General features: G+C 39.2%; 1 protein-coding gene across 2 annotated transcripts in view; it reads left to right on the forward strand.

Annotated features, from left to right (window-relative positions):
• ACE2 (angiotensin I converting enzyme 2) overlaps nucleotides 1-19,854 on the forward strand; it is a 54,763-nt gene that overhangs the window by 29,710 nt on the left and 5,199 nt on the right. For both annotated transcript variants that reach the window (XM_021933040.1, XM_021933041.2), the window contains 9 exons: nucleotides 638-807; nucleotides 7,352-7,578; nucleotides 10,173-10,317; nucleotides 12,506-12,604; nucleotides 13,640-13,762; nucleotides 14,168-14,340; nucleotides 15,585-15,643; nucleotides 18,095-18,195; nucleotides 19,659-19,775. In XM_021933040.1, the coding sequence (XP_021788732.1) occupies nucleotides 638-807; nucleotides 7,352-7,578; nucleotides 10,173-10,317; nucleotides 12,506-12,604; nucleotides 13,640-13,762; nucleotides 14,168-14,340; nucleotides 15,585-15,643; nucleotides 18,095-18,195; nucleotides 19,659-19,775 (1,214 nt within the window). The remainder of the gene's footprint in view (nucleotides 1-637; nucleotides 808-7,351; nucleotides 7,579-10,172; nucleotides 10,318-12,505; nucleotides 12,605-13,639; nucleotides 13,763-14,167; nucleotides 14,341-15,584; nucleotides 15,644-18,094; nucleotides 18,196-19,658; nucleotides 19,776-19,854) is intronic.

Raw genomic sequence — 19,854 nt, forward strand, 5'->3', positions numbered from 1 at the left:
TAGTTCCTTAGAGGCAGCATTACTGAGACAAAGAAAAAAATTTCAAATGCTATCCATATGTGTTATCAAATTGCCTTTTGGAAAGGTTATGCCAGTGTATATATCCAACAGAAATAATGCTGCTATTTTAAAAATTACATTAGCACTTTTTCCATTTTAAAATTTTATTGTAAATTGACAATTTATTATTGTCAATTTATATATTTATGGGGTACAAGGTGATTTCATGATTTATGAATACAATGAAAAATAGTTAAATAAAGCTAATTAACATATCAATTACTTAACATACTTTTTTTTGCAGTGAGAACATTTGAAATTTACTCTCTTAGCAATTTCAAAATGCACAGTGTTCTATTATTAACTATATTTACTATGCTGTGCAATAGATCTCAAAAAAATAAAACCAACTTATTCATCCTGTTTGAGACTTTGTACACTTTGACCATCATCTCCCCATTGCCCCCACCCCATAGCCTCTGTAACCACCATGCTACTCTCTGCTTCTACCAGTTCCATTGTTTTAGATTCCACGCATAAGTGAGAACATGTGGTGTTTGTTTTTCTGTGCCTGGCTTATTTAATTTAAGAATGCGGTTGTTTTGATGCTGGAATTAATACTGTTCTCTTTTCCCAGGCCTGGAATGCACAGAGAATATTCAAGGAGGCCGAGAAGTTCTTTGTATCTGTTGGTCTTCCTAATATGACTCAAGGATTCTGGGAAAATTCCATGCTAACTGATCCAGGAAATGTTCAGAAAGTAGTCTGCCACCCCACAGCTTGGGACCTGGGGAAGGGCGACTTCAGGTAGTGGGGCTGATACTTACACAACTGATACTAAATGGGAGACAACAGAGGCAGGCTGAAGTTTAACTTGAATTCTTTCTCTGCTTTTCTGAGCACAGAAAAGATAAGTTAACTCTCCTTGAACTAAGGCTGGGATTCCAGGAGAGCACATTTGGGTTTTCCCAGGAAAAGAGGATTGCCAGCAGGCTCTAACTTGAACCTTTGGACCATCTGCTTTCTTTGAAATATTATGCATCCATTGGCATTGTATGGTAATGGGGATGGTTGCATCCATATCAGGAAAGATTTGGTGCTAAGATTTTTGGAAGATGGACATGTGAATCACACATTGATCTTCCCCTCCATGTTTCACTCTTGTGAGTGAGACAGAGTAGGTGAATAAATAAGCTTGGGTCAATGGGAGAAAGTGGTACATGTCGTAAGAGAAACACAGGACATGCCTTATGGAGAATCAGAAGAAAACTGACCACACTTGCAATAGGAGATAGGATCAGACCATGCTTTACAAGTGGGATTTGAATTAGGTTTGGAAAGACAAGAAGGATTCAGATATACAGAGTTGGGAGGAGGACCCAAGCTGTGAGAACAGCAGGATCAAATACAGAGAGTCAGGACCTGACCTGTGTATTGAAGTCGGCAAGTTAGGCTAGAATGAGAAATAAGTTAAGGAGGGTTTGTGTAATGTGGCAGAATGAGCACAGGCTTCGGAATCCTAGGTGTGTCACTTAATGACTATGCAACCTTGGACAAGGTCTTTAACTTTCTTTGGTTTCGGTTTCCTTATTTTATAAAGTAGAATAGTAACTCCCAGGTTGCAGGCTTGTGAGAGCCTTAGGTTGGATTCCTTAGCTTGAAAAGGAGATCGTTTCACAAATGCTTCATTGAGGAGAGCTCTGAGGCAGAGGGGAATGAGGGAAGCAGGCTGGGACAAAGGAGGGAGGTAAGGAAGGATGTGATCTTTACTGGAAACTCAGCCTCAGCCTTATCCCATGAAGTTCTTTGGAGCATAACTTGAGCCACAGACTAGGCCACACCTCAAGACAAGGGGACTAGCCTTTTATATTAGGCAGTCTTTGACTGTGGACTGCCCCAGAGTATGGGGGAGCATAACCCCCATTTGGTCAAAGGCAGTGAAGGGAGCAGCTGTTGGCCCTTATCAGCTGTGACTCAGGCAGCTAGGAGATGGTGGATAAAATCTCGGCAGGTCCCCACCAGCATTGACTAGGATAGGGATTGGATCTACAATCCTTTTCTGTAAAGGGCCAGAGAGTAAATAGTTTATAAACTTTGCAGATCGCTGTTGCAACTACTCAGCTCTGCCCTTGTGACATGAAAGCAGCCATAGACAATACACAAACAAATGGATGTGGCTGTGTGCCAAAAAAAATTTATTTATAAAAACAGATGGTTGGCCAGTAGGCCATAGTTTACTGATGCCAGTGAGGCTTAAAAATGAGAAAGTATAAGTAAGTTTTCAAGCACAGAATCTTACATACAGTAGGCAGTAAATATATAGTAGTTATTTTTATAATTATTTCAGAAGAGTATAGAGAGAAACCAAATTAGAAAAGTAGGTTGGGGTTGTGAAAAGAAAGTAGATTTACTGAGCATAAGATGAATACATAATTGAATATTTCCTTACCTTCCCCCTTTCTCTTGCAATGCGTGGATTACCATGCCCTCCCATTATCCCCTCCAGCTCACTTTTCTCCTATAAATATTGAAGCCCTCAAAATTATTTTTGGAGAAAGGCACAAACTCCTGAACTGTTTCTATAAATTCTGTATTTCTTTTCTTCTGGGCATGTTCTTTTTTTTTTTTTTTTTTTTTTATTTATTTATTTATTTTTTTATTTATTTTTTTTATTTTATTTATTTATTTTTTTTTTTTTAATTTATTTATTATTATACTTTTAAGTTGCTTAGGGTACATGTGCATAACATGCAAGTTTGTTACATATGTATACTTGTGCCATGTTAGTCTGCTGCACCCATCAACTCGTCATTTACATCAGGTATAACTCCCAATGCAATCCCTCCCCTCCCCCTCCCCATGATAGTCCCAGGTGTGTGATGTTCCCCTTCCTGAGTCAAGTGATCTCGTTGTTCAGTTCCACCTATGGTGAGAACATGCGATTGTTTGGTTTTCTGTTCTTGTGATAGTTTGCGCTGTAGAATGATGGGTTTCCAGCTGCATCCATGTCCCTACAAAAGGACGCAAACTCATCCTTTTTTATGTGCATAGTATTCCATGGTGTATATGTGCCACATTTTCTTAATCAATCTGGCCAATGCTGATGGACATTTGGGTTGATTCCAAGTCTTTGCTATTGTGAATAGTGCTGCAATAAACATACGTGTGCATGTGTCTTTATAGCAGCATAATTTATAATCCTTTGGGTATATCCCCAGTAATGGGATGGCTGGGTCATATGGTACATCTAGTTCTAGATCCTTGAGGAATCGCCATACTGTTTTTCCATAATGGTTGAACTGGTTGCAATCCCACCAACAGTGTAAAAGTGTTCCTATTTCTCCACATCCTCTCCAGCACCTGTTGTTTCCTGACTTTTTAATGATCGCCATTCTAACTGGTGTGAGATGGTATCTCATTGTGGTTTTTGATTTGCATTTCTCTGATGGCCGAGTGATGATGAGCATTTTTTTCATATGTCTGTTGGCTGTATGAATGTCCTCTTTTTGAGAAATGTTCATCTTTGCCCACTTTTGATGGGGTTGTTTGTTTTCTTGTAAATTTGTTGGAGTTCTTTGTAGGTTCTGGATATTAGCCCTTTATCAGATGAGTAGATTGCAAAATTTTCTCCCACAGTCACCAGCAGGTTGCCTGTTCACTCTGATGTAGTTTCTTTTGCTGTGCAAGCTCTTTAGTTTAATTAGATCCCATTTGTCAATTTTAGCTTTGCTGCCTTTGCTTTTGGTGTTTTTAGACATGAAGTCTTTGCCCATGCCTATGTCCTGAATGGTACTACCTAGGTTTTTCCTCTAGGATTTTTATGGTATTAGGTCTAACATTTAAGTCTCTAATCCATCTTGAACAATTTTCATTATAAGGGTAAGGAAAGGATCCAGTTTCAGCTTTCTACTGATGTGTAATTTTCCCAACATTTGATAAAATGGGGAATCCTTTCCCATTTCTTGTTTTTGTCAGGTTGTCAAGATCAGATGGCTGTAGATGTGTGGTATTATTTCTGAGGACTCTGTTGTTCTGTTCCATTGGTCTATATCTCTGTTTTGTTGCAGTACCATGCTGTTTGGTTACTGTAGCCTTGTAGTATAGTTTGAAGTCAGGTAGCGTGATGCCTCCAGCTTTGTTCTTTTGACTTAGGATTGTCTTGGAGATGCGGGCTCTTTTTTGGTTCCATATGAACTTTAAAGCAGTTTTCCAATTCTGTGAAGAAACTCATTGGTAGCTTGATGGGGATGGCATTGAATCTATAAATTAGCTTGGGCAGTATGGCCATTTTACGATATTGATTCTTCTATCCATGAGCGTGGTATGTTCTTCATTGTTTGTGTCCTCTTTTATTTCACTGAGCAGTTGGTTTGTAGTTCTCCTTGAAGAGGTCCTTTACATCCTTGTAAGTTGGATTCCTAGGTATTTGATTCTCTTTGAAGCAATTGTGAATGGAAGTTCATTCATGATTTGGCTCTGTGTTTGTCTGTTATTGGTGTATAAGAATGCTTGTGATTTTTGCACATTAATTTTGTATCCTGAGACTTTGCTGAAGTTGCTTATCAGCTTAGGAGATTTTGGGCTGAGACAATGGGGTTTCTAAATATACAATCATGTCATCTGCAAAGAGGGACAATTTGACTTCTTCTTTTCCTAACTGAATACCCCTGATTTCTTTCTCTTGCCTAATTGCCCTAGCCAGAACTTCCAACACTATGTTGAATGAGATGGTGAGAGGGCATCCCTGTCTTGTGCCAGTTTTCAAAGGGAATTTTTCAGTTTTGCCCATTCAGTATGATATTGGCTGTGGGTTTGTCATAAATAGCTCTTATTATTTTGATACGTTCCATCAATACCGAATTTATTGGTACGTTTTTAGCATGAAGGGCTGTTGAATTTTGTCCAAAGCCTTTTCTGCATCTATTGAGATAATCAATGGTTCTTGTCTTTGGTTCTGTGTATATGCTGGATTATGTTTATTGATTTCGCGAATGTTGAACCAACCTTGCATCCAGGATGAAGCCCACTTGATCATGGTGGATAAGCTTTTTGATGTTGCTGAATCCGGTTTGCCAGTATTTTATTGAGGATTTTTGCATCGATGTTCATCAGGGATATTGGTCTAAAATTCTCTTTTTTTCATTGTGTCCCTATGAGCTTTTACGGTATCAGGATGATGTTGGCCTCATAAAATGAGTTGGGAGGATTCCCTCTTTTTCTATTGATTGGAATAGTTTCAGAAGGAATGGTACCAACTCTCCTTATACCTCTGGTAAAATTCAGCTAATGAGAATCCATCTGGTCCTGGACTTTTTGGTTGGTAGGCTGTTATTAGTGTGCCTCCAATTTCAGAGCCTACTATTGGTCTATTCAGGGATTCAACTTCTTCCTGGTTTAGTCTTGGAAGTGTAAGTGTCAGGAAATTATCCATTTCTTCTAGGTTTTCCAATTTATTTGCGTAGAGGTGTTTATAGTATTCTCTGATGGTGAGGTTTTGTATTTTAATGGGGTCATTGGTGATATCCCTTTATCATTTTTAATTCGTCGATTTGATTCTTCTCTCTTTTCTTCTTTATTAGTCTTGCTAGTGGTCTGTCAATTTTGTTGATCTTTTCAAAACCAACTCCTGGATTCATTGATTTTTTTGGAGGGGTTTTGTGTCTCTATCTCCTTCAGTTCTGCTCTGATCTTAGTTATTTCTTGCCTTCTGCTAGCTTTGGAATGTGGTATGCGCTGCCTCTAGTTCTTTTAATTGCGATGTTAGAGTGTCAATTTTGATCTTTCCTGCTTTCTCTTGTGGGCATTTAGTGCTATAAATTTCCCTCTGCACACTGCTTTAAATGTGTCCCAGAGATTCTGGTATGTATCTTTGTTCTCATTGGTTTCAAAGAACATCTTTATTTCTGCCTTCATTTCGTTATCTGGGCATGTTCTTAACCTTGGCAAAATAAACTTGTGAATTGATTGAGACCTATCTCAAATAGTTTTTGGTTTACAGGGTCATATTGGTGTATAAAAGGTGGCTGAGTCTATTCTTGAGCAATGAGGAGGCCTCACAGGATATTGGAGGGGGTGGTGACATGATCCAAGTGGTATGAAATAAATTTGGGAACCTACTGAATAATGACCCCTACACCCACCTGAATGAAAATGTTCTTGCTAAGTTAAAAAGGACCACCATCTCATTGCCAAATGCAGTTCTTATCCCATTGGGCTATAGCAGCATTAGACAAGATTTACGAGTTGTCTTTCAAATGCTTTTTTTTTTTTTTTTTTTTAACCAACTTCCACATTGTCATACTTTTCCAGATTTCCTTGAACCTCTCTGACTGTACTTTCTCCATCTCCTCTGAATAATCTTGCTCTCCCTACTCCTTAGGTACTTGGACCTTCTATAGGTTTATCTTCGGTCCTCTTTTCTTGCACTCTATCCCTGCTCCATGGCCCATCATATCTACTTCCCAACTTACATGCTAATGATTCCCAAGTTTCAATTTGCAGCCCCTTCTACTATTTCTCTATCCTGGCAATACCAAACAGCTTGCAGTGTCCTGAATGCCACATTTCCATCCCTCTGCCCCTAAGCCTTTCTCATTGAGCACTAGGAACGTCAAGTTCTGTGCCTTCTCCCGGGCAAACTCCTGCACATTGATTAAGGTCCAAATTGCTCATTGCATCCTCAGTCATGCCCTTCTTGGTGCTTCTAGAGGACTGTGCCTATGTTCACTCATTTTTATGCTCAAGGCTGTGTGTACTGATCATTTATAGAGTACTTGCCTCAGAGTTCTTGTAGCAGAGAACTCTGCTTATCTGTCTTCCTGGTAGTCTATGAGCAAGAGAACAGGATTCAGCAGTGCCTATTGCTTTATATTGAGCAACTAGTACTGTTTCTAGGACATAAAAGGTGGGTACTCAAGATTCACTGGTGAGGCCGGGCGCGGTGGCTCAAGCCTGTAATCCCAGCACTTTGGGAGGCCGAGATGGGCGGATCACGAGGTCAGGAGATCGAGACCATCCTGGCTAAAACGGTAAAACCCCGTCTCTACTAAAAAATACAAAAAACTAGCCGGGTGAGGTGGCGAGCGCCTGTAGTCCCAGCTACTTGGGAGGCTGAGGCAGGAGAATGGCCTGAACCCGGGAGGCGGAGCTTGCAGTGAGCTGAGATCGGGCCACTGCACTCCAGCCTGGGCAACAGAGCAAGACTCCGTCTCAAAAAAAAAAAAAAAAAAAGATTCACTGGTGAATAAATCTTGGAAAGATGATTCATGCTACCAAAACCCCATACAACTCCACTGTAATTGTTAAATGAAAGTCAGTGAGATTCATTTTCATCTTGTCCATTTTCATGCAGGATCATTATGTGCACAAAGGTGACAATGGACGACTTCCTGACAGCTCATCATGAGATGGGGCATATCCAATATGATATGGCATATGCTGCACAACCTTTTCTGCTAAGAAATGGAGCTAATGAAGGATTCCATGAAGCTGTTGGGGAAATCATGTCACTTTCTGCAGCCACACCTAAGCATTTAAAATCCATTGGTCTTCTGTCACCTGATTTTCAAGAAGACAATGGTATGGACATTTTCTCATGGGTTGTTTTGGAGGTTCTTTAATCTGATACGGGCAAAGGTATCTAATATCTTATGTAGGAAATATTTACTTTTTGCGGCATAAGGTATAAGGTATTTACGGCTAACTGGAAGTTACTACTGGTGAAAAATTTTAAGTATATATCAGAACATGTCAACTTTCGGTTTTGTATTATTGAAAAGGGAATAAGAGAGGTAACTGAATGAATGGACTTGGGATCCTGTGAAACATCTAACAGAAGTTTTTTTTTTTTCTTTTTCTTAAAGATGATGAAACAGTCTCACAGAACTGAAATGGCTTGTCCAGTTAGTGTTCGGCATCTTTTTTTTTTTTTGAGATGGAGTTGGCTTGTCGCCTCGCCTCTGGAAGTGCAGTGTGGGGAAGGCAGCGATCTCGCTCACTGCAAGCTCCTCACCTGGTTCCTCCTGCCATTCTCCTGCCTCTGGCCTCCCCGGAGTAGCTGGGACTACAGGCTCTCGGCCACCTCACCCGGTTTTTTTCGTGTATTTTTAGTAGAGACGGGGTTTCACCGGCAGGAAGGAGGCATTCTATCTCCTGACCTCAGATCCTCAGCCTGCCTCGCCTCCCAAAGTGCTGGGATTACAGGCTTGAGCCACCGCGCCCGGCCTAGTGTCTGCATTCTAACTAGACCCCTCTGGTTATAGGTAAAAACTTCCCAAAACTTTAGAGTTGGAATAGATTCTAAAAACCATTCTATAGAGAAGTAAACTGAAGACAAGAGAGGGAAAGTAGCCTGAAGTCAAAATGCAATGTAGTGGCGGAACCAAAACAAGAACCTTAATCTGAAGCCTTTTCCATAATACTATGCAAAGCAAAGTATAGCTTTAAATTTTTGAATTCTTAAAGAACAGGTGGTTTAATATCAACATTAGAAGGGATTGAAACATTTTGTTCATCCTGCTGAAGCGTGAATTTCCCCTGTAACACCCCCTTAAATCTGTGCTATCCTTCAACATTTCTGCCTGAGGCAGCCCATTTCCTTTTAGATGGCTTGGACTTGATGGAACATGACAAATGTTCAGGAGATGGAATTTCTTCAGTGAGGATGCCATGGCTTTTGCTTCTTCCTCATAAAAGGAGGACAAATAAAGCCTAATACCTTCTTCTCTTCCATGTATTCTCTCCTCTAATTTTAGTTATTTGTGACATAAAGATCAGTTCCTCTGTCTGGAGCATTTGGTCGATGAGATCAAGGTCATGAGCTCCATCCTTGAGTAGACAATTCACTTTGCCTTGATCTCTGGTTCCAGATCCTTGGTGATCCCACAAGGGCCTGGGAGTAGGCCAGCGTAAAGCCTGTCATCATGTTTGAAATAGTTACTGTAAGCATAGTCCTAGTGGCTTACAGACCAGTAGCAGCATCCTCCCATGAAGAGAGTAACCAAGGTAGTTAACAGTAACCACACTTGCTTCCTAATTTTAAAATATCATTAATTCAAGTCAATGAACAGATATTTTATTATTTTAAAATATTCCCTGACAGCAGGTAAAAATGGTTGATGACTGTTTCTTAAGATGGTATTAGATCAGTGATGAAATAACCTGTACAACAAACCCTGTGACATGAGTTTACCTATGTAACAAACCTGCACACATACCCCTGAACCTAAAATAAAAGTTTTGCTTTTTTAAAGATGGTATTAGACATGATTAAACCACTGGTTTGGAAAACTCCTGCTTTTTTTCTTGACTCTGCCCCGATTTGTGAATAATGTTAAATAAATTCCTTTATTCCTTCCATTCCTCCCTCCCTCTTTCTCTTTCTTTCTTCTTCCTAACATATTTATTGAGCACATACTGTGTGCAAGACATTTTTCTAGACACTAGAGACACAGTGATGTGAAAAGTAGGTAACATCCCCTGCTTACATTTCAATACATTTCCTTTGTACACTAGAGATGAACTCCACTGCCTCTTTATGTCACTGATAAAGGATAAAATGAAATAACATGATTTGTTAAAGCCTTTTAAATTCTTGGTAAGGAAGATATCCTTATATTTAAAGTACATTGTACTTTCCACCATCCAGTGGATAGTGCCCTCCTGGGGGGCTCTTTTATTTCCCCTCCCTGATTTACAGGCTTTTCACTGAATCTGTTTAGCATTTGTTTATTTAACAAAGACTCACAGAAGGCATCACATAGCAGACGTGGGACTAGGTTATACAGTCTTAAATGAGACATTAACAGTCACTGACTTCATGGAGCTTTCCAGAATAAACAGTGTGACTGGGAAAGTGGATGAAATAGCTCTAATGAACTCTGATAAGAGGTATTTAAGGGAGGAAACCGAAACTAATGAAGAAAATGAGGATTAGAAGTAACTTTGGGTTTTTATTTACCTGTTCTGTTTCAGGGCTTCAACTTACTCCAAATCCCTTAGCTGAGAAAATAAATATATACATATTATTATGTATACTGTCAATTTTTCTCATGTATCCTTATAGTAAGTATATCTTGAGGAATAATATTTTGAGGTTAGGAAAATTATCTTTAACACAAAACATCCACTGTCATCTTCATCGTAATATTTATCAGTTTCCATTCTACTTTCAGAAACAGAAATAAACTTCCTGCTCAAACAAGCACTCACGATTGTTGGGACTCTGCCATTTACTTACATGTTAGAGAAGTGGAGGTGGATGGTCTTTAAAGGTGAAATTCCCAAAGACCAGTGGATGAAAAAGTGGTGGGAGATGAAGTAAGTCAATGAATATGTAATCAGTAAAATGTTTCTAATGAGTTTGCTGTGTATTTAAAAGCATTTGACTGGCGTGTACACACACACACACATACACACACACACAGAGGCACACATTAACTCCTTTTGGTATTTTTAGTTTGTTATATTTTATATTTTAGTCTCCATTTGGATGCCATCTCCTCAGATAAAATTTCCTTGGGTCAGATGACACTACTTCATACTCTATATTCTTAAGTATTGGCTTACTCATTAAACTATGATATTATGTTGAAAGTGATCAATTTATCCATTTTACATACTCTTTTATCCAGCCTTTTAAACAAAATGGTGACCCCACATTTTAGGCAAAGCACTGGGGATACAATGCTAATAATTTCAGGTATGGTCCTCAACCTGAAAAAACATTTAGTTTATGGCAGGGTGTGGAAAATTAAACCACTGCAATGTGTAGTGTTGTGATGGAAGGGTACAGGGTCCGTTAATGTCCAGGGGAGATCCAAAGCCCAACTGGGGGTGTCAGATGAGGAGAGGCACTTAAGCCCTGAGAAAGATGTAGGTGTATAGGGGGAACACAGAGAATTCCAAGCTAGAGAGAATCTGACACATTTGGGCAACAGTGACCATTTCCATAGTTGTAGCACTACATTACTCATTGCTGTGTCACAAGTGCCTCACACTGTGCCTGTCACATGCAACTATGAAATAAATAAGTTTTTGGATGAAGGAATTTTAAGAGAAAAAGGAAAGGAAAAAAAGAAAGAAGAGAGGGAGGGAGAGAATGGAAAAAAGAAAGAAATCTATCTTCTTTTTACCATCTTAGACCCTCGTCAATTATTTCTTTGTTTTTCTTATATTTTCTTTTTGAAGTGAAGATCTCATGTGTAACAAGCAGTTCCACATGCACAGGTTTAAAACAGTACACTTCTTCTGTCAAGATTCTCTCTGTTAACATACATCTTACGTGGGAGGAAATATGCAGCACCTATAAGAACTGTTTCTAGTATTTAAATATTACTGAAGTTGTGTCTACAGTGATCCTGCAGTTTTAAAGGAAAAATGTATTCCATTTAATCAAGGTCAAATACATGATTTTGCTACCTTTTTTTCTGGCTAGATTAATCTTTTGATCCCTCTTAGCTGATTTTAAAGGCACATGGAATCAGATCCTTAGAGTGATTCATTAATGCATCAATTGTTCCTTTGTTCAATAAATATAAATGAATTCTTTCCGCAGTGACAGGCACCATGTTTGACACTGGAATTAGAGAGAAGACCAAGACACAGCCCCACCCTCTAGGTACTCAAGTCTCTAGGGCAAGAAGTTACTATAGGTGAATAACAACAAAACGGGAGATAAATGGCAAAGGAGGCACAACTAGAGAAGGCTAAAGGAGATTGGGGGTTAATTCTGCCAGAAGGTGGATGGGATCAGGGTCAGGCTTCACAGAGGAGGGAACACTTGAGCTGGGTAGGCGTGGAGAGTAAGTAAGATTTCAATTTTATTAAATTCTCTCTGCCAGGAGTACATGAAGTGTGGTGCCTGAGAGGAATTATTAGGGCTTTCACTGTACACTTTTGGCCATGCAATGCACTTTATGAATTTTATTAAATTAGTCTTTTGAAGACATAGCTATTTTCTAAGGGTATATTCTGGCTGAATTAATTAAAACTAAGAGATAACCACATAATGAGCTTTACTCTGATTTTTAAAAAATTTTTATTTATTTTTTATTTTTGTAGGTGATTTTTTTTACATTGTTTCTATTTCACTCGACAACCATTTCTAATATAAATACCATTGATTGACTGGACACGGTGGCGCTTGTAATTCCAGCATTTTGGGAGGCTGAGACGGGTGGATCACTTGAGGCCAGGAGTTCGAGACCAGCCTGGCCAACATGGTGAAACCCCGTCTCTATTAAAAATACACAAATTAGTTAGATGTGGTGGTGCACATCTATAATCCCAGCTACTTGGGAGGCTGAGATGGGAGAATCGCTTGAACATGGGAGGCGGAGGTTGCAGTGAGCCAAGATCGTGCCACTGCACTACAGCCTGGGTGACAGAGTAAGACTCTGTCTAAAAAAAAAAAAAAAAAAAAGATTGATGAAACTGCACTAGTTATGCCCACCTGCTTGTGATGGGTGATCCACAGCTAATATATTGTTTTCTTTTCTCCCCAAAGGCGAGAGATAGTTGGGGTGGTGGAACCTGTGCCCCATGATGAAACATACTGTGACCCCGCATCTCTGTTCCATGTTTCTAATGATTACTCATTCATTCGGTAAATTACAGTTTTCTTGTTTCTGTTTAACTTCTAGGGTTTGTGGACAGCTGTGCTAATAATGACAAAAAGTAGGGATAAATGAAGTGATAATTATAATTTTTCCACCCGTAACTACCAAGCTCAATACAGATGCTCCTTGCTTTACAATGGGGTTACGTCCCAATACACTCATCATAAGCTGACAATACCTTAAGAATACACTGAATACGCCTAACCTATGGAACACCAAAGCATAGCCTAGTCTACCTTAAACGTGCTCAGAACACTCACATTAGCCTACTGTTGGGCAAAATCATCTAACACAAACCTTATTTTATAATAAAGTGTTCAATATCTCATGTAATTATTTAATACTGCACTGAAAGTGAAAACCTTTGGGTACTTACCATTAGCATACACAACTGAAAGCACTATTGTAAAGGCAAAAAATCGAAAGTCCAACCGTTGTAAGTTGGGGACTGTCTGTATAGATGATCGATTTCAATTCAATTTAAATTAACACAATTTATTGGGTTCAATTAAATTTGTGTGAGATCTTGTCCCTGTCATCAAGCAATCAATAGTATCACTGGGAGAAATAAAAAGTAGTTTTGTTTGTCTTCTTGTTACTGGCAGTTTACTGTGCATTGTAACAGAAAGAGAATTTTTAACTTGAAGTCCAAAAACATATGTTCTTCACCTAGTAACCCCAGTCCTTGAATTTGCTGGAGCTCAGTTTATTTGTAAAATGAAAATAATATTATTGACCTGTTATAAGGATGGATTCGCATCATTTATATGAAAGGGCTATTAATCTGTAAAACACAAAACAAATGTTAGCTAACATTTAACAGAGTAATATTGCCATGTTTATCAATGGATACATAAAATGCAAATAGGTTATGATGAGGGAAGAGTTCATGTCTGGAGAAAGAGATTCGATCAGTATCTCTTTGGTTACTTGGGCCCCATATTTAAATATATGCTCTAATCTATAACTCTAAGACAGTAAGTAAACATAGTACTGCTTTTTTGTTTTTGTCTCTTGTGCAGATATTACACAAGGACCCTTTACCAATTCCAGTTTCAAGAAGCACTTTGTCAAGCAGCTAAACACGAAGGCCCTCTGCACAAATGTGACATCTCAAACTCTACAGAAGCTGGACAGAAATTGCTGTAAGAAATACCTCAAAATGTTGAACCTCTCCTAGTATTCAATATTACTCATTTCCATGCCTAGGTTTGAATTTGATTTCTTTGTTCTAAAAAGAAAATTTTATGGCCTCAAAATGTCCTCATTTACAAACCAAACATTTAATTTGTGGTCACACAGGAACCTAGACCATACAACAATTGGATGGGCCACCTCTTTTCTCCCTATTGTAACTACAGCCCTCTCTTTGTGGTAATTGGAAGGAAAGAGCGGTTGAGGGAGGAATATATCCATTAATATGCATTATTTTCTTATCTGCCAGAAGCAAATTTAGCCAAGTCAAAGAGAAGAAACCATAGATCATAGATGTAAATATATGTATAGCTGGAACCCCTCAAAAGGCCCTGAACCCCCTCTTTTTTGTGTAGCAATATGCTGAAGCTTGGAAAATCAGAACCCTGGACCCTAGCATTGGAAAATGTTGTAGGAGCAAAGAACATGAATGTAAGACCACTGCTCAACTACTTTGAGCCCTTGTTTACCTGGCTGAAAGACCAGAACAAGAATTCTTTTGTGGGATGGAGTACCGACTGGAGTCCGTGTGAGTACACCCAGTTGACAAGTTTCACACCCATTCCTTGTCTACTTCTTCTAGTCTCCTTTGGCCCCAGTCTCATGAGGACTTGTGACACAGCTGAGAATGTTTTCTTTCTCTATAGTACCTGCTTCTTTCTCTGCTGTGGCGACAGCTGCCATTTTATGGCAGAAAAATCACAACTGTCGAGCACCTATGTATGAGACATAGTGAAAGTAACTGTACAAACACACACAGATGCATACACATACAAGAGTGTGTACTCTTTCAAGTCTGTTTTATTAACCTCATCTTTAAAATACATATTATAACTTTCTCCAACCAATTGTACTTGAATCCTGCTTTCCAAAGACAAATACTTTTTTTAAAAAACAATTTTAATGCTGTTATCTCTTCTTTCTGGCAGTCACTTTCATATTTCTAAATAATTTTCTTATATTGCTATTTTGTCATTGCTCAGTTTTAAACCTTCGCTTTGGTCTACTCTTCCACTTCCATTTCTTGCTCTTCCAATAAGGCCTTATAATGATTTTTGGTAAAACAGTTACCAGTGTTTACATCACTATGCCTGAAGAGCCAAGTAATATACTATTTTGTGTCCTTTCTTATGTGGCTTGTTGTCTAAAAGTTTCTACCTGCCTAAATTTTTTGGCCTACCTAATTTGCTATCTACATTGTATTTGTTTTTCTCCCAAATATTTCAACATATCTATTCTTTTCAGTCTCATTTTTTTTCCCCTAAAGACTTCCCTCTTGGAATCTTACATCCTCCTGTCCCAACATTTGTTGTTCTCCTGGGTTGAATCCACTGCTTCCTAGATTCCATGTCTTCTTTCTTGGATTACCTCTTGTTTTTCTGGAGCACAGCCTCCAACTGACTGTCTAAGCAAGGGCACAACAGATCAACTGTTCTCCAAAGTGGTTTTAACCACCCCCTGACTTCCATTCCTCTTCTTTTCAGCCCAGTATTATTTTCCCACCCTCACCTGTGCTTGAATTCCAAACCTCTTTTGGATTTTTTGGCTCTTTGTGGGTCTGTGCTCCCTCTGTGTACAAATTAGGTCATGGCTTCCTGTCCCTGAGAAAGCAGTTACCCCTCTCTCATCATTTCTCATTTTCCAAAAGTCTGTCGATACCTTTAAAAGATCCCTTTACTATCACTTTAGTGGGATCTTGGGAGGAAAAGGAAATAAGCACATGTGGGCAATCTGTCATCTGTAACCAGCAGTCTGCGATTTCTCTTTAATCAGATGCTGACCAAAGCATCAAAGTGAGGATAAGCCTAAAATCAGCTCTTGGAGATAAAGCAGTGAGTATTCTGGACCGTGAATTCATTATTTTTGAGTGCACAGTCTTCACATTAAATAGGACACAATAAACCCTTTTCAGGGTGATCTGAAAGAGGAGAGGCCGTGTGGTTCTTTTCAAAACTGTAAGTTCCAGATTCTGGCCTTTGGCTTTGGGTTTTTAAAGTAACACATTCCTTATTGGATACGCTATTCCTACTTTTTATTGCCTTGAAGGTGTTGTGAACTTCAATGAGAAAACATCTGTATCAATCCTTAAATATCAAATACCAATCCTTTCAATCGACTCTTGTCACCATTACTTTTATTCTAGAAAGATAACATAGTTGTATTTTGAAAGGTAGTTTGTTTTTAGAAGCAGTACAGTTAGGTTTTTTAAAATTTGTTTTGTTTTAGTCAATCATCTGTATCCTGGCTTCACTCAGGGTGTGCCCCATGGACCAGCAGCATTTGAATCACCTGGAAGCTTGTTAAAAATGCATAATTTCAAGCCTAGCCCTGGACCACTTAATCAGAATCTGCATTTTAGCAAGCCTCCAGGTGATTTGTACATACAATCAAGACTGGGAAGCTCTAATTTAGAACACGGCTTCTCAAACTTGGCTGCACAGTGGAATCACATGGGAAGTTTAAAAAATATTAATGCCTGGGTTATACACCTCCAGAGATTCTGATTTAATTGCTCTGGGGTATGGACTCAAGAGTTGGGCATCAAGAGTGTTTCAAGCTCCCCAGGTGATTAGTCGCAGCAAAGTTTGAGAACCACTTATTTAGAGAAATACATTTTGGGGGTAACAAAATATTTTACAGGAAATTATGTTATTTACCCCTTTATGTGAATTGTTTACTTAGCTATTGCTCTCTCCTTAACACCTGTCTCAGGTGATCCAGTCTGAGGAAGTAGTAGCTTTGATTGGGAAAGAGGAGAGGAAAGAGTAGTCTCAGGTAGATGGGGCTCAAAAGCCTGAGAGTGGGCATGACACCCTGAAGGTTTTGCAGGGTTAGAAGTCAATCTGGGACTATTGGATAAAATGGTCCAAGATGCTACAGCAAATTGTTGTCTGCATCGGACAGATCCAAAGATTGTGTTTCTACCCCCTTACCTTTCCTGAAAAGTTACACATTGTCCAAGATTCAACAACACTTTTAGCATAATTTTCATAGATAACACATCAAACCATAAATAACTCAGGAGTAAAAAGATGAACATTCAAGAAAGAAAAAATGAAAATGGAAGTGCATTTCTTTCCAATCATTAAGAGTTCAAGTTCCTATTTCTTAATAATCATTGGGTGATTGTGGGACTATTTCTCTGTCATATTTTTATTAGCTACTTCCTTGGCTTAATAAATTTTAATTAGTCTCGGCAGATCAGGACATTTTTCAATTATCTTTTTTTCTTGACATTTATACTCATCCTCTTTCCATGCAGTGAGGGTTGGTAGTGTTCAGCGGGTTTGATGCTGTAATGTTCTGAAGCCAATTCACCAAGCAACAATCTGTTTTGATGAAACGAGATCATATATTTAGTGCATATACACATCAGGGTCAGAATATCTGCTCAGTTCAAGCTATTTCATGGTGAATTCCAATCAGATCTATGGCATTATTTTGAGAACTCAGCCTTTAAAATATTTTGTATTTATAGAAATAGTAGCCAGACTGTTATTAGTGACAATATTAATAATGCTACCATTAAAGGAACTCCTCCAGACCTGGGTGAAACCAAGCTGAAGTGAAGGTAACAATTCTTTTGTGAAATATAATTTTTTTAAAGGGAAAGGAGAAACATACAACTAGTGCCATTCATTGATTCCTACTGCCAGCTACTGGAGGAAAGAGTGAATGCTTTCTTTTAAGTCTTTAAAAGCTATGCAAACATAAGCTATTTGTTTAGCACTGGAAAACAAGAACAGAGTAGTTTGCTGTTTACAAAGTGTTATTTTTTATTTGAACTTCAAGTTTTTCTTTTACACTTAGAGATAAGTACATTTCTGAGAACTTACTGTAAAAATAGTAAAAACTGATTTTGTCCACAACGTACAGACATTTTGCTGCAAAACCCACAACTTTTGTTTGACTCCCATGGGTAAACCTACACTCAAAGTGTTAATTTCAGTTTACATCAAGCTAAAGAAAAAGGACCCGTGAACCCAATGGTTCCTAAAGCATGGTCGCCTGACCAGCAGCATTACCACCACCTGGGAGTTTGTTAGAGATGTAAATTACTGGGTTTCATCTCAGGCTTCCTGAATCAGATGCTCTAGGGTTGGACCCAGCACTCAGTGTTTTAACTAACCCTTCAGGTGATACGGATGCACACTTACGTTGACGTCACTGACGTAATAAATAGCAGGAATCTCTGGAATATTAAGAATAATTCTTGAGGAGTATCAGATTATAAATGTGTCTTATGAGTCCAGCTGAGCAGTGTCTTTCTTCTGAATTTGCAGTATGAATGGAACGACAATGAAATGTACCTGTTCCGATCATCTGTTGCATATGCCATGAGGACGTACTTTTTAGAAATCAAACATCAGACGATTCTTTTTGGGTGAGTTGATTTGCTGGGTTCTCAGGTTACTCCAACTAGGATTTCTCTTGAGTCTGAGGAGATACTCTGCCTAAACTTTTCTTCAAGTGAAATTGATAAAAATCTCCTAGTAACTTATACTTACTTGGTGTCGTGGAATTTGGGCGACTCCACGGAGGGCTGATCGTGCCTTATTTGACTTGTAGATTGCAAGAGTATTGTTCTTACTAAACAGCTGTCACTCTCCTCAGAATGCTGTCACACACCCTCAGCACTGAAAGAAAAAAAGGCAGAACTTCCTGCCTTCATTGACCTATATTCTAGTATGTACGTTGTGTGTGTGTCTATGTGTGTAATATGTAAGTGAAATATAGTAGAATTACAAGGTACTAAGTGCTAGGGAGAAAAATATAAGAGAAAAGGGTCTGGGGAGGGCTGGTATGTGTGTGTGTGTGTGTGTATGTGTGTCTGTGTGTGTGCTGGGCAAGGGGTATGTCAATTTTAACCAAAATGGTCGGAAAAGACGTCACTATTATTTGAACAAGTATATGAAGCAGGAGAGAGAACGAAAGAGAGAGAACGAGAGAGAGCGAGAGAGAGCGAGAGAACAAGAGAGCGAGAGAGAGAGAGAGAGAGAGAGAAATGCAGACAATGGGGAAAGTGTCTCAGCTGGGGGAAACAGCAGGTGCAGACCCTGAGGAAGGAATATCCTCGGCCTGTTAAAGGAACAGCAAGGAGGCCAGTGTGGCTGGAGCAGATTAGCAGACAAGTGGAGACGTGGCCAGGATGATGTTAGGGCATAGAGGAAGAAGGGAGAGACAAAAGGTCATGTGGGCCTTGAGGGCCATTCTAAGGACTTTGGCTTTTATTCTGAGTTAGATGGGTAGTCACTCAAGGGCTATGAGCCACATGATCTACCTTATTTTGTGCTAGGATCACTTGACAGCTATGAGAGCACAGTCTTGTCACATCATATGGTAGACCCCACTCATTACCTTCACCCATGGGTGCAACACGACGTTTTCTGCTGAGTAGGACCAGGCTGTGGGTGTAAATCTCTGTGTGTGGTACTGAGCCATCTCTGCCCACCACATTGTTTGCCACAATCCTGGGCCACCAATTATTCCTTGTTGATTCTCCTGCTGTTTTCAGTTTGAAAATTTTCTATCATTGAAAAAGATGTGGGTTTTATATGAAGGCAAACAAATAGTGTCAAGACTTGATATCACATTTTTATGTAATTGATTTCAGGTGCTTTGGGCAGCATTAATTTTTTTTTTGACAATTACATCCTGCCATTGTTTGCCCTCCCCCATGTCTCTCTACACTGTGATCCTTTCTCTAATCTCCTTTTCACCCTCCCCCATGCCTCTCTACCCTGTGATCCTCTCTCTAATCTCCTTTTCACCAGCAGGGGAAGTCTTCATTCTCTTTATTGTGTCCTCTGTGCCACAAGTGAAGATGTTTGTTTTGTTTCTCTACAGGGAGGAGGATGTGCGAGTTGCTGATTTGAAACCAAGAATCTCCTTTAATTTCTATGTCACTGCACCTAAAAATGTGTCTGACATCATTCCTAGAACTGAAGTTGAAGAGGCCATCAGGTGACATTTTACTTTCATCTAAGGGCGAGGGGGTTAACAAATACAGCAACAATAACCAGTATTTTGTGCGTTCTTCCTG

This window comes from Papio anubis, chromosome X, assembly GCF_008728515.1.
Source record: "Papio anubis isolate 15944 chromosome X, Panubis1.0, whole genome shotgun sequence".
Classification (NCBI taxonomy): Eukaryota; Metazoa; Chordata; class Mammalia; order Primates; family Cercopithecidae; genus Papio; species Papio anubis.